Source organism: Typopeltis vanoorti, chromosome 24 (assembly GCF_054136105.1).
Source record: "Typopeltis vanoorti isolate ZY-2024b chromosome 24, IOZ_Tvanoo_1.0, whole genome shotgun sequence".
NCBI lineage: Eukaryota > Metazoa > Arthropoda > Arachnida > Uropygi > Thelyphonidae > Typopeltis > Typopeltis vanoorti.
In genome coordinates, this window is record NC_143572.1 from 33,509,181 (window position 1) to 33,525,305 (window position 16,125).

Here is a 16,125-nt window from a genome sequence, read left to right on the forward strand (position 1 = left end):
GTAATTTAGCTTGTCTCTATATATACATGTATACTCCAGATGATGACCTTAATATGAAGGTCGAAACATAGGGAAATTAATATAATTATTTATAACACAGTTATAGAGTCCATAATTTGTGTAAAATGGATTACCTTTGGCCTGCCTGGCTAGATTCTTCTTATAATCTGATTTTGCCTTCCTTACCATGCTGGTCACCTTTTTCCTTATATACCTACCACAGCATTTTCTTCTTCTTCTGCAGCTCATGCTTATTGATATTGCTCATCCATCTAACTCATACATGATTAATCTGTCTTACCTTTCTGATCATGTCCTGGACACTTTACACAGAATTGAATGAAAAAGCACCTGTTGTTTACATCACACCAAAATATGGTATGAATATAAATTATTAATCACCCTAATCTTAATAATAATGATGGCCTAAAAATCCCAAGTATATGGTAGGCACATATTCAACCCACTTAACCTTTCTCCCTAAGAGTTAATTATAAATAGGATCATAGGTAATCCAGGATCCTAAATCTAATATATAACAATTGTCATGTTAAATTAGGACATCTTTTTCAGTGTAACAAAACTATCTATATGAAAGAATGTTTCTATGATGTTCTTAAATAGAATATAGCTTTGATGTAGTTAATTTATTTTATTTCATTTATTTATTGTAATTTTATTTTATTTTCACTAGAGGTCAGGCCAGTAGAATAACTGTTGATCAAATCGTTGTCTCTCTATATATGTCTATACTCAAGATGATGACCTTAATACGAAGGCCGAAAAGTCGGGAAATTAAAAATAATTATTTATAACACAGTTGTAGAGTCCATAATTTGTGTAAAATGGATTACCTTTGATTTGCTTGGTTAGATTCTTCTTATAATCTGATTTTGCCTTCCTTACCACACCTTTTTCCTTATATACACCTTATCACAGCATTTTCTTCTTCTGCAGCTCATGCTTATGGATATTGCTCATCCATCTAACTCGTACGTGATTAATCTGTCTCACCTTGGGTATGCCTTTTAATATTGCTTCCTCTAGATGCTCCTTAACTATTTCCAATGCACTACTAACATCCTTTCCTTGCAAGGTTTTATGCCATGGCACAGATTCAAACTTCCTTCTAAGCTTGTCATAATAACCTGCCTTGCAGTTTCACGTATATCCCTTCTTGACAGAATATATCCCTTTTTTACTATCTCCCAATTCAAGACTGCATGGTTGCTTTTACCAACTGGAGACAATGCGGCATCTTGGTTATGGATAGCTCTTCTGATCCCATGACTAAGTCCAATACTTTCACACTCTGAGTCTCCTCCATCACATGCTGCCTCAAGTAATCATCTCTCAGTAGGTGTATAAATTCTATTTTTCTTGATCTTTCTTCCTTCTAGTCCATATCTCCATAGTTGAGGCCCTGTACAATATCACTCAACTTGCACTTATTGTACCAATTTGCCGATGTATGTTCCAGATCATTCCTGACCCCCCCCCCTTTGGCATTTCCTTCGCTGAAAATACCAAATTTTTCATCAACTTGACTACATCATCTGCTGTTAGCCAAGTCCCACCAATGCGTATAACTTTTGTCGAGAATGCACTAACCAATGCTAGAAACTGGTCTCTCTTGTTCCTGAAACTTCTGGCATTAGTATATAGAAACTGCAGCATTCCTTTAGGACCTCAACTACCATTACTTTCTGACCTGACTACCCTATTCAATATTTTTGCCTGAGAGACTCGATTCTGAACTTGGTCATTCTCACACTCGCTCACCTCATGGGTGGCTTTACACAAACACTAAATTGCTTGCACCCTAACTGCTTAAGATTTCCTGATTTTGTACTTCAGCATGCTTGGTGAACTAAGCTTTCTCTAGTCTAGCACCGAAACCATTTAGATTTAGTCCATCAGTATTATACAAATCCTTCTTTCCCTCAAACACAGAACACAGATCCACAAATCCTAGATCATTCTTTCGTCACAACTTACGTATTGATTCATTTGCTAATCTCAAATGTCAATCTCATTCTCAGTTTTGCTGATGATAGTAACCTACATACATTTTTCTTATTTAACAAACCTTACACTTTCAAAAATTAATGAAAATTCTAGAATGGCTACTGATGCTTCCTTAATTATTATTATTATTATATGAGGCATCTCAACAGAGTCAAAGGCTTCACTTATTAAACTCACTAATATTTCACTGGTTTTCTACCCAGCATTATCAAAGCACAATGAAACAGTAACAGGCACACAGCACTAAACCAAGTAATTGTAGAAACAATTTAAATTGTAACTGACACGTACAGTGATGTCCTCATGTGGCACCCTCTATGGGTCAGATAACTACAAGTTAATTTAAAGAAGTATGGCTATTAGGTCTTAAAATGATAGTCTCCCACAGCTGATACTGAATCTAAGAATAGCTAAGACCTGTAACAACTTCTATGTAATAAAGATTTTTTTCTCCATCTGATCCTATGTGAAGGAGTATCCAAAGCATGGTCTGCCAATCCCAACTTGCCATACAGAGGATACTGGATGTAATTTTTATGTTCTTCAAGGTGTATGTTAACTGATCTAACAGTCTGTCTAAAGCAGACTAACTTGCAGGAACAAGGAGCTTTATTGGATGATCAAGAGAATATAGTGAATTGTTAGGAGAATGAATAAAAGTAGCTAGATGAATGAGGTTTGAAAGTGGTATGGAGATCATATTTGTCCCATTCCATATGTTAAGAATAGCCAAATCAGAAAAATAGCCGAAGAACTTTGGCTATTTTTTCTGATGTACCCTTAACATATGGAATGGTTTTGCTGTAATCCTGTGTGTGTTGGGTGTAGGAGGGATGGAGGTACATGTAATGTTTTATCTATTTTATATGGGCTGTAGCCATTGGCTAAAAAGGTGTTGCAAAGGTCCCTAAGCTCAGTTTCAAGGGCTGTGTCATTTGAACAAATAGCCCTGGCTCAGTGAGTAAGAGTTTTGAGGATACCATACTGTTGGGAAGGGTGGTGGTGTGATTGTTTGTGTAAATATGTTGTTGGAAGTTTTTCCACTTGGTTATACTAAAAATTAAAGATGCCAAGAAATTATATTATTGGTTTAATCCTTTATCCAAGTGTAAGCAAACAAAGCCTGAAGTATTTTCAGGACTGAATATGTGGATTTCAGGATATGCTTTGCATTATGGGATAATAAGGCGAGTGATGTGAAATCATTAGTTTCTATATATAAGTTGCCTAGTCCTTCAGGCACAAACTTTGTTTGCTTCTACTTGGATAAAGGATTAAACCAAGAATATAATTTCTTACATCTTTAATTTATAGTACAACTATAGTATAGTCCCATTCCATATGTTAAGGGTACATTAGAAAAAATAGCCCAAGTTCTTTGCAAATATGATCTCCCCACTACTTTCAAACCTTTCATTCAACTAGTGCTTGTATATATTCTTCAAAAGATCAACTACATCCTCTTGAACATCCAGGAGTGTATAAAGTTCTTTGTGCCTGCAAGTTAGTCTACTTTGGACAGACTGGTAGATCTATTATATACCCCTTGAAGAACATAAAATTTACATCCGAGATCATCTGCATAGCAAGTCAGGATTAGCAGGCAGACCATGCTCTGGATACTCCTTCATGTAGGATCAGATGGAGAAAAAATCTTTATTACATAGAAGTCATTACAGGTCTGAGAGGCTATTCTTAAAATTAGCATCAACTATAAAGTGCTCATCAAAGATCTGGGAGACAATGATTTTAAGACCTAATAGCCAGACTTCTCTGAATTAACTTTGTAGTTATCTGACCCATAAAGGGTACCACATAAGGGTATTAGGTGTCAGTTACAATTTATATTGTTTCTACAATTACTTGCTTTAGTACTGTGTGTGTGTGTGTGCCTGTCACAGTTTCATTGTGCTTTGATGATGTGGGTAGAAAACCAGTAAAATATTAGTAAGTTTAATAAATGCATCCCCCCCCCCTCTTGGTGTAGTTATACTGTTAAGCTTTATTATGAATAATGAACAATACCTAAGCCTTTTTGTACATACTAATGGCAGGAGACCCACACTAACTATCATACCTCTCCTTAAACTCATTAACTATCGGAGCACTCACTCTGACAATCCAATCATTTGCTACTCTTCAAGAAAAAAAAAAGTCCGCATACCCTTACTAACTACATTCTTATACAAGGAGGGGAAAACAGGAATTACCCCTGTTTTCCCCTCCTCACCATGTGTTGAAAAGTTTAGTTGTGCCAATCTTATAGAATCCCTTTAGTAACATTCTATCATGTTCCTTCTCCTCTGCAACTCACATGCTCAATCTATACTAATAGGGAGCATTCCACAGACCTGTCACCAGCTTGGTCACTCATCTCTGAATCTTCTCCTAATCCACAAGAAACCCAAGTGACCAAATCTGTGCACAGTGGTCAAGATGTGGCAACCATCTGTCCACCATCACCCCCGCCCCTCGATTCCTATCCCTGACAATTTCCTGTAATCCAGTGGCATCAATTTGATACAAAGTATGTAATCTTTCAATCTTGAAGTGCATTACCTTACATTTTGCAACATTAAATTGACAACCATTGTCCTTTTTTCACAGTGATGATTTATTTAGTTTTGATTTGTGAGCAAACAACTGAATATCTTCCCCCCTCCCCTTAAATCTTTCCCTATATCATTAACATACAAATTAAATAGTGGCCCTGGAGCACTAAACCAAACATCACCCTCTGATGCCTGTCAGCTCCCTCCCCACCATCAATGCCACTAGAGCCTTATAACTATCCCCATTTACTCCAACTTATGTACTAGTTTTCCATGCAGTATTCTATCAAATGCCTTTGCAAAATCTAGCCGTATTATGGTGTAACTATTTTCATTATCCAATTATGCTGTCACTTGAATAATACAGACTCTTCACTGAGAATCAATATTTTCGTCATCTTCACTGTAAAACCCAAACCTATTTTATTTCTCAAAAACAAATAGGTTTGGGTTTTACAGTTTTGGTTTGTTGTTTTTTTTTTTTGAGAAAAAAACAAAACAAAAAAAAAAAAAAAACAATCTCCACATTACTCATTGATAACACTTATAGATAGAATGGGATTCCTACCATTAGAATAGTTTTCACATTATTATTATTTTATTATTTTTGGCATAACACCTACAATACATGAAACTAGATGCTTTTCATGTTTCAGTTTATCTCTGAACAACTACAGTTGACTTTTGGCAAAAGCAAACTCATGAGAATCACAAGCATAGTTTGTTGCTGTGAATTTTTTTTTGAACATTGTGGTAAGAACATGGAACATTTTTAGAACATGGAGCTTTGGTGAGGATCTTTCAACAGTTTGTTACAGTTAAGTAAATAAGTTATAATGGTGTTTTCTATACTGGGAGTTGATCGTATTAATCATGAATACAGAATAAGGTTGTCACATCTTGGGTAATATCTGTAAAAGCTCCCAAATATCAACTCTCTCAAGAAAATTTTCTGAAGCTATTTTTGATAACAGTAGTTGTTCCTTCCATTCATCATCATCATTAGATTTAGTAACTTTGCTTTTCTCTGCATTGAAATGCATGTGACAACTAACCACCATCTGTTCACAACAACTTCACTCACAAAATACTTCTGGAACAATGTCCCTTCAGATTTTCATATCCTTCCTTATCCTCATTCCAGATCATGAAGAGACTGGATACAAACAAAAGTCTTCTCAGATTCAAAAACTTAACCAGTCTTCTGGTTAAGTTTCTTGAGCATCAAAAGTGTCAAAAACAGATATATGTGCATCTTCTCTTTCTACATTTTATGCATAGTGGGTGATGTAGAAATAACAGGCTATGAGCTTCATCTCATCTTCTTTATACCCTCTTTTACCTTGCGGTGTCGAGGGTCCATTGATCATCGGACCTCAATCCGTTTACAGGATAGGGTGGTCAGCCCTATGCCCCGGTATATCCTATGGCCTGTAGTGTTAAGTTCTCAAGGCCAGTTTGCCTGCTTTGCGGGATGAAAACCCCCAGAATAAACTGAGGAAAAAACCCTGCTGTTCACGCCCAAGACTGGCTATGGCTGAGGAAGATCCTTCAGCTCCTCACGTCACCAACAGGAATCGAACCTAGGACACTCCTTCCCCAGGCATATGGTTGCGAAGCGCATAGCCACTAAGCTAACCGCGCGGACGGCTATGAGTTTTTGTAGTTAAAATTCATATAAACAGCTTGTTGAGCCATCTCAATTTTTTTTTTTGTCCCATAATTAGGCAGAGCAATTGAAAATGATGAAAGGTGCTGAGTTTACTTGCCATATTGATGAGTGATATCATCATACAGAAATGCTATTGCATTGTTTGCTTAACTCAAGATTAAAATGATCAATTAAACTGACAATGATGAATTATTTAACATTATGTAATGAATATACTTTCTGCACAAGAAAGTCTGTTTTAAATGCAAATATTTTTCAAAATTGATGATTGATAGTTGTTCAGCTACTCAGCGTTTTGTGAACATATGCACATTTTTTCGATTCTAATCAGTACGCCAAGACTGTGATGTGCTAACAGAAAGCTCAAAGCAAACGAGTCAGTGATTCACATGAAATAAGAATTTAGGTGAACCATTCAGATTAATCCACCTGATAATAGACATATCAAGTGGTTATATAAGAGAAATTTAAGTCTGCAGGACACTAGTGAACTTTTGAAGAAACCAGAATACATGGAATGCATCATCCATGTGTATATTTCAATTAGTATTATTATTATTCTGAATCTCCATGGAATCATAAGACTCATATAGGAGGCCCATCTTAAGCAACACAAAATCTAACATACCACTCCTTAAATTCATTCAACACTTTTATCAGGCAATGAATTCCATGGTCCAACTACTTTCCCTGCAAAAAAGTCACTCCTCACCAATTCCTTTTGCAACTTCCAGGGATGCCTCTTGTCCTTGTTCACCCCCCTTATTCTACACTATGAATTATTCTCACCAGTGTCAATCTTGTAAACAACTCCCAACAGTTTAAATATCTCAAATAATGTCACTCCTTCAACTTCTATCCGCCAAACTCTGTAGTTTGCATGCTCTCAGTCTCCATCCACATATCTTTCTCTCAAGTTAATTTATCCTTTTCAAATTCTAGGACTAGACCTGGGTTTTATACAATGACTTGCTACTCTTTCATCTCTACTAGTAGCCCTTCATAATATTGCAGCAATCCTCTGGGTTATCTTTACTACTTTTGCAATATGTGTGCTGAACTTAAAATTTTTAATGACAATCATTTCAAGATCTCTTGCTTCATCCACTTCCTCTGGTACAGATCAACCGATAGAGTACACAACCTCTCGTGTGTGGATCCCAAATTTCATCAAGATCTTACAATTAGTTGCATTAAACTGATATCCCTATTCATATCTTCCTGCAACTCAGTGACATAAAAGTAAAAGATCAATGGAAAAGAAATGGAACTAATAGGACTGGATAAGTACTAAATCGAAGTGATAGACATTACAGGAACAAAGAAAACAAAAACAGGTAAGAAATTTCTAAGCAATAAATACAAGATGTGATATTTAAGAAATGATGATAAGAGAAAAGAAGGAATAAGTAAAGTATTCTACATTAAATATGAGGAAAATCTGCTTGAGTGGCAGACAGTATTAAGTAGAGTGATATAGGCAAATATCAGAATGAGGTTTGAGTTTCTTATTCGGCTTTGAAATAATGTGGGATTTAATATCCCCTTAATTTAAATAATGTTACATCGCCGAAGTGAAGCCTATTGGCTCATTATTTAAGTAATTTTATGGGTGCACCTTTTTTTTTGACAACTTGTATAGCAAAGTATATAAGTTCTTTTCGCTATACCCTCAGTATTATCTAGGTCTACCTACTCACTGATGAGAACTCAATAAAGGTTGAAACCTGTTGGGGTAGTGACCTTCCACCATAATGTACAACATCATACATTTCCTAGGAGATGTGTTTTACATTATGGGATATACTAAGAATAGTGATCAGAACTTTATCTACCTTTGCTACGAGTTGGCCTAGTGTTGAACTACGTGCTTTAGCTTACGCTAGAATCTGCTGAAACTTTTATAGTTTACTATATTCATCATGAAACTCTTTGATTCCGATCTTTGAGTTTCTTATTCGGCTTTGAAATAATGTGGGATTTAATATCCCCTTAATTTAAATAATGTTACATCGCCGAAGTGAAGCCTATTGGCTCTTTATTTAAGTAATCAGAATGAGGAGCTGAATAATGTGACTTATTTGTGCTATAGTCTAACAGAAGGTACTACTAAGGAAGAAGTTAAGGAATTTCGAAAGGCATCAGAGAAGGCAATGATTATCAGATATATAGACATGCTCTGGGGAAATTTGGAGAAAATAGTAAAGCTAACAATAATGATAAGTACTTGCTAGATTTCTATTCAGGACATGAACTAGTTATTACTAACATTATGCTACAACATACAGATGTTTTCAAATTCACATGGAAAGAGGATGTGAGAAGTAAGAAAAGTCTCTATGTTACTGTTGATAGCGATATCTTCATGTATATTCTGGACACAAGAGCATACCAAGGATTTGAAGCCAAAAGTGGACACCATTTAGCTTTTAGTGGGGTAAAACTGAATATCATATTGAAAAGACTGTGTAAGAAAGTTTTTTAAATGAATCAAAGTTCAGCAGCATTCAGAGATGAACTGTAGACTCAAATACACAAATATTATTCAGGAAAAACTGAAAAAGTTTAAAAACAAGAATCAAACCTTGGAGATTCAGTGGAAAACTTGGAAAAAAATGTGACTGATTCAGTCAGAGAGGCATGCAGTAAGGCTGTCTGCAAGGATAGAAAAATCCAAACTCCATGGTGGACTCAAGAAGTTAAAGAAAAGACTGAAAGCTTATTGATTGTTTCTGGCAAGTAAGTCAGGTTGTGCTCTGAGAGAATGCAGAGAAAAATGTAAGAAAGCAAAGTAAAGCACAGTGTAAAACTAGTTAAACAAAAGTCACAGAAAGACACTGGTAAGAACATACAAAATAAGTACCGGAAAGGTGGTACCATATTCTTGAGGCTATTGAAAAAGCTCAGAAATGGAGGGGAATATCTTTTATCTTCAATGAAAATGAAGATAAAAGATATTCTAGATGTCTAGAGTGATTCATTTAAAAGATTGCTAAATGAAACAGTGACAGCACAGTGGCAGAAACATCAACAGGAATGCAATCAGCAATAAATATCAATACTTGAATAGAAAAAGGCATCAAATAACTGAAATGTGGAGATGATATTTGATCAAAGTTGCTCAAATATGGATATATAAATGTTTTATAGTAGCTACACTACATATTCAGAATATCAGGTCAGAAGGTTGAATTCCAGATGATTGGAGTAGAGTGCTCATAGTAGTACCTATCTATAAAATGGGAAATGCATTAAAAAAAAAGAAAACTGAATGTGAGAATTACAGAGGAATTTCTCTGCTGAGCATTCCTGGTAAGGTTAATGCAAATATACTTCAGAAATGGAAAAGAAAATTGTGGAAGGGAAACTTGGAGAAGAACAAGCCGGCCGGCCAAATAGTTGATAAATCATGGGAATAAAACAAGGAGATCAGTATTTAAGTTTTGTAGATTTGGAAAAGGCCCATGACAAAGTACCAAGAGGAAAGCTGTTCAAAATGCCGCAGTTATATGGTGTAAATGGGACATTATATCGTGCAATACATAGTGTTGCTATAAGTCAGCAGTTAATATGAAGGAAAGTGATAAATGAAAGTATAAATGAAGGAAAGTGATATTAAATCTGATATAAGAGATTGGCAATGTTAATCTCATATAACAAGATGCCCTGGACCGAGAATCTGGAAGAAGAAGAAGAAGAAGATTAAAGATGTGAACGCTAACCCCATCTAACATGGGATAAGGCATAGCGAAAGAAGAAGAAAAATGTTAATCTCAGCTGTTTACTATATGCAGATGATGTTATACTTCTGAATAAATCCAGTACAAGTTTGCAAGATTCCCTGACTAAACTGAATAAGTTGTAAAAAATTTGGTATGAAAATCAGTAGTAAAAATAACTAGCAGAAGCACTGAAACCATTTCAGTAATTTAGGTACAATTTTTAGCAAATATGGCAACGAACAACGGAATTGGCAAAGTTGGTATGGTATGAAGTCAAATGAATAAATTTATATGAAATACGAGAGGAATTAGTTAAAACCTAAACTTGCTGTATAGAAGACAGTGTTTAAACTATTTTTAAATTATGGATCTGAGAGCTGGGTTAGAAATAATACACTTGTTCAACGTCTGGAGAACATGACCACAGATACATGAGAGTTCTGAGACAGATCAGAAGAGTGAACAGATGGCATGAATTGCAACATCATATTAAATACGAGGATGATGATGTTAGCATTCAGGAATGTATTAACAGAGCTAATCTTAGTATGGTGTCTTTTTTTTTCTCTTTTTTTTCCCACATTTGATGTCCATAGACGCTGTATGGTCACTGCCACATGGTTTTGGCAATGATGTCTTCTGCTAGAATAAGTGGTAGAGTCGCAGATTCCCTTTCCACACAAAGTTTGTAGGACAACCACAAACATCCATGCCTATGGCGGGATTCGAACCCAGGTCTCTTGGCCGGACAGCAGATATGCTAACCACTCGGCCAACCAGGCTGGCTTAGTATGGTCATTTAAACAAAATGGAAGAGGAAAGGTTAGCAAAACAAATTTTTGCTAGAATGGTAGGAAAAGACTCCAATATTATCAGATGTTATATTAATATTGGAGTCTTGACAGATAACAGATTAATTTGGAGATAAATTATTGATAGGAAGTTAGTATATGAAGTCCTATACATTCCCTGAGTGTACATATCAGGAATTTATTGTTGATAAAGGTTAAAAAAAAAAAAGCAAAGGTCCAACTACTGATCTCTGTTGAACTCCAGTTGTTATCATACTCTTCCTTGATACAGCTTCCCCATATACAACTTCTTGATATTTATCAGAGAGCCAATTTCCAATCAAATTCACTAATCTGATATGCAATCTTATGTGTTGCAACTTAAATATAAACTTATCATGTGGCAATTTATAAAATGCCTTAGCAAAAATCCAAAAATAATGACAGTATATGCATTTTCCTTGTAAAAGGAATCACAGGTGATAAAGGCAATAGAAAAACTGATGATAAAAATATCATGCAAGTCTAGAATAATAATTACTTTGGAAGAAATAATTTCTCTTACAAGCAGTGACAAAAGAGAGTAGTAGAAAATATTCAACAGGGATGCAATAAGAAGTGTATTTCTGTTCTGTTCAAATGAAAAGAAATGCTCAAATATGGAGGTATAAAAGTTTTAGTGTGACACTACAATAATTAAGAAGGTCTGTTCAAAAATCTCAAACTCCAGATAACTGGAACATTAGGGAAATGCTGTAATTGTCTTCAATTACAGCATTTCCCTAATGTGTATTTCTTAGACTAAGCATACTTAAGAAAAAAGGCGAAGAAAAATTGTGAAAGGAAAAACAAGTTCAGGAAACACAGGGAAAAACTGTTTCAAAGTTAAATGGGGAAAAAAAAAAGAAGAGAAAAGAGGGGAGGCTTAAGGCAGAAAAAGAACAGTTATGAGAGAGAGTGACTAGAAAGAGTCAGATTTCATAAGTAGACAGCTGTTAAAACTTAAATGAATTTACCCTTTATTCTAAAAGAATTTAACAATTTAAGTGACATTAAATTTGATATTTTAAATTCACGTATATTATTATAACAATTATGTGACATATCCAGGGAGTGCAAGAACTTATTGCAACAGGGTATTCTCTCCATACAATACACCATCTATACTAATAAATTCTCCATCTATACATGCTGCCATACACAATGTTATTAATGCCCACTAATAGTATTTTTCTGTCTGTAAATTGTGGGTGTTTTCTGGCTGATTTGCCTGTATGTGGGATGAAAAGCCCAAGTTTCAAGGAAAAAGTTCTCAAACGAAAACGTCCATATAAATATTCCTCTCATTGTGATAAGAATCAGACTCAGTTCTTTTTCCAGCCAAAGAGTGCAATGTCCCATCATTCTTCCAAATGTACTAGAAGCACTATATTACAACTTATTTTCCACTATATCTTCTAACTTAACTTTAAGAAATTTAAACAATGCTGATGGTATGGTATGTTTTACTTTTTAGATTCTTAACAGTGTATAAGAAATATATGATTCATCATTATCATAAAATAAGCTTAAGTTTTAATTTAAGCATTGTTAATGACTAAGAGTCACAAATAGTTTCCTCAGCCTCTGTCAGACTTCTGTTACCATGCATAAAGCAGCAGAAATTGGAAAAAGAAGAAACCTTGTTTTTTTATTATAATCCTACCTAAGAGTACATTAATACCATGGGTGAGATAATGGTTATTAAATAATCCCAAAATCTTGCTCCAGAGACAAAACTAATTTTTTACAAGCCAATTTAGATTTTCAATAAGCAGCACAACAGTCTCACAATGGGCAAAGAAGATTATGATTCCTAAAGATATTCACAAATAATCCAAGCCACAATGGGATTCAAACTCAGAAAATCGACTAGGACACTATCCCCTCAGTTAACTAGGTTGAAATATAATAGGTTTGCTTTATGTTTCATTGCAAGATTTCAGTTAACGAAAGCTTAGTGTGAAGTAGGGGTCTTTGTTTGGATGCACAGCGATATTCTAGTTTTAATTTTGCTGAAGCACTAAACAAAAGGATTCCTGTACATAACCAAGTCTCTCTTATTAATTTTTTTCATTGAATTTTTCTCAAAATACATAATATTAATTGAAATTTATTACTAACCTTTTAAGGCAGGAGGTATAGCTTTAATAGTTGTAAACGTAAATATGTCAGAACATGGTCCTTCACCTTCCTCATTAGCTGCATATATACGAAACCTGTATACTGTTGTTTCCTGTAGCTTATTAACTTTATAGGTATGACCAGGACCTTGATATAACGGCACAAAACTGTAAATATAACATCAATATTGTTTGTGCACTGTATATGAACAATATTAATTAGTAATATCAGCAATACAGCACTTGCACTTTTAGAAAATTAAATTTAACTTTTCAATTTATGCTAAGAGGCAAACTCAACAGCGTAAACAAGAAACTACCAACATTTCTATTCATAACAAATTAAAGATGCCAAAAAATGATATATATTTTTAATCCATTATTCTAGTGTAGGCAAACAAAGTTTGAACATAAATTATCTTCACAACCTATAATAATCTACCTATACAAGTAAAGGCTAATGATTGCAACTTGGGGATTCTAAGGCAAAAGCATTTTATAAACAAGTGAAAACACTTAGAACGATTCATAATAATTTGAGTATTTTATATATTAAACTGCAAAAATCTCTTATGATTTATTATTTTAAGATCCATAAATATAAAAACTGCAGCTTTTAAATTTACACCAAAAAGACAGAAAAACATGCAAAAAATAGTTCCACATAATTATGATTAAGGGAATCTTAGGACCATGAAGTGGAAACCATGATTCTTTTCAATTATGGAGTATGTCAAGTAATGATTCTGCCAAATTTCAGAAACCAAACTTTAAGTATGAATTGCAGTTGCATAAGCTGCTACTGCAATTTCATATGTGACATGCAGTAAGGGAGGAGGAAGATCAGATACGAGGGTGGTCTGAAAAGTTCTCAGTCTAACAATGAAAAAACAAATTTATAATTTCAAAATTAAATTTATTTTTCAACAAAATCTCCCTTAAGACTAATACATTTATTCCAGCGATGCTCCAGTGCCATTATCCCGTCCCTGTGAAGTTGTTCTCAGTAAGATCTGCGAAATACTCCTCTACAGCTACAATCACCTCTTGATTCGAAGAAAAACGCCAACCAGCAAGGAAGAGTTTTAGTTTTGGGAAGAGATAGAAGTCAGAGGGAGCCAAATCTGGGGAATAGGGTATATGTTCCAACAATTCATAGTCAGAATTAAGGGATCTTCATCCCTTAATTTTCCCACTGCCAAAACACCTCTGTGGGCAGGTGCATTGTCCTGATGAAAGATAATTTTTTTTTCTTCTGCATACCAGGTCTTTTCACATGAATTTTTTCATCTAGTCTGGTTAAAAGATCGGAATAATATTCCCCTGTTATTGTTTCTCATTTCAAGATAATTATTAAAAAAAAAAAGGCCTTTAGCACCCCAAAACACCGATGCCATGACCTTTCCTGCTGATAGAATCGACATTGTCTTCTTTGGCACTGAACAACCGGCTTCTGTCCACTGTTTTGATTGCTGTTTGGATTCTGGTGTGTAATGGTGAATCCAAGTCTCATCTGTAGTAATAAATCGACACACAAAATCAGCTTTATTCTTGTTAAAACGCCCCAAGCACTGTTCAGAGATTTTCATGCGAGTACGTTTTTGATTTGCTGTGAGTAAGTGCGGCACCCATCTTGAGCAAAGCTTTTTCATTTGCAATTCTTTATGCAAAATATATCCTACATGTTCTTTTGAAATGCCTATCGTCTCAGCAATTTCACGCATTTTGACTCAACGGTCATCCAATACCATATCGTGCAACTTGATCAATGATTTCTGATGTTGTTACATTTTTTGGACGTCCTTCACGTACTTCATCTTCAAGGCTAGTACGGCCATGTTTAAACTAGACAGCCCATTTCCTAATTGCTGAAAACGAAGGAAGAGTGCCCATAAACTTCGAATGAATTTCTTTTGCTGTTAAACCTTCTTTTACAAAGAATTTTATAACTGCACGATACTCAATTTTACCCATTTCAAGGGATACAGACAACACTTTTGCTTCAGACAGCTGTATAAAACAAACTATTTGATAGAATGACTTGCAATTTCACATGGATGCTTATGACAGATGTACCAACTTAGAAAAAAAAAAAAAATCTTGCCGATAGTGTTGCAATCTATGGTTGAGGCTGAAAAGCTTTCAGATCACCCTCATATATACTTGAAATGGAGGAGGAAGGTAAAAGTGAGCAATAAACAAAAAATACAAAAAGATACACTTCACTGATAATATATTCAATCTATTCATGTTCATAACTTGCATCTACTCTAGTAAGAGTAGATGTGAAAAACTATTACCTGAATTTAAAAAATATATGATTGTCAGCACACCTCACTTAATCAATGTAGTATATTTAGATTTTGTGAAGGCTTTCAATAGATTGACACATGATAAGCTGGTAATTAAACTGGAACAAATGGTCGAGGATTGGAGTAAGGACTGATTAATTTTTTTGATACTGTGGGATCCATAACCATTAGATAGGAAGGTGCAGTGTATTATGATTATTATTAACTTCTGCTGCAAGAGAGGTATCATTTGAACAAAAGTTAGTGTTTAATTAGTGTTTTAATGATATCACAGTATTGAGAGGTGGAGGTAATGGGAGGATTTCCTGTAAATTGAAATGGTGCTGGCCTAGTTGGCCAAGTAGTTAGTGTATCTGCTTTCCAACCAACAGGCTATGGGTTCAAATCCCATGGTGGCCATGGAAATTTGCGACTGTCTTTAGGTGGGAGATGAATTTCATCATCCAGTCTGAAACAACCACCCCACTTATTGGAGACCTGAATGGCTTGAAAGAGTTCCATGTTTGTTCTTGAGAGCAGGGTTTCCAGACTATGTAAAAGATAAATGAAAAAATACAAAAAATATACAAAATTAATAAAAATGACAAAAAAAATCCTCGACACACACACACATGATACAGATGTACTACAGGTATATAGTACATCTGTACCATGTACTATACACCTAAAGTTCATAGAGATGTATTTTATGAAGCCTATCATGAGTGAGAGCCACATATATATAACATATAACAAAGATTATTGACCTGTTCAGAAGGATTTTAGTAATGCTATCATCTTCTCCTATATCTGAGGCATGTCAGAAAAAATAGCCAGAATCCTAAAGAAATACAATCTTTGCACAGCTTTTTAGTCTCAATGACTAACTTTCTTCTCTCTCTCAATT

At 34.8% G+C, this 16,125-nt stretch overlaps 1 protein-coding gene across 3 annotated transcripts in view; it reads right to left on the reverse strand.

The window, feature by feature from the left end:
- Positions 1 to 16,125, reverse strand: part of LOC150093092 (fibronectin type-III domain-containing protein 3A-like) — a 557,362-nt gene that overhangs the window by 39,940 nt on the left and 501,297 nt on the right. For all 3 annotated transcript variants that reach the window (XM_090414067.1, XM_090414066.1, XM_090414069.1), the window contains one exon: positions 12,929 to 13,095. In XM_090414067.1, the coding sequence (XP_090270193.1) occupies positions 12,929 to 13,095 (167 nt within the window). The remainder of the gene's footprint in view (positions 1 to 12,928; positions 13,096 to 16,125) is intronic.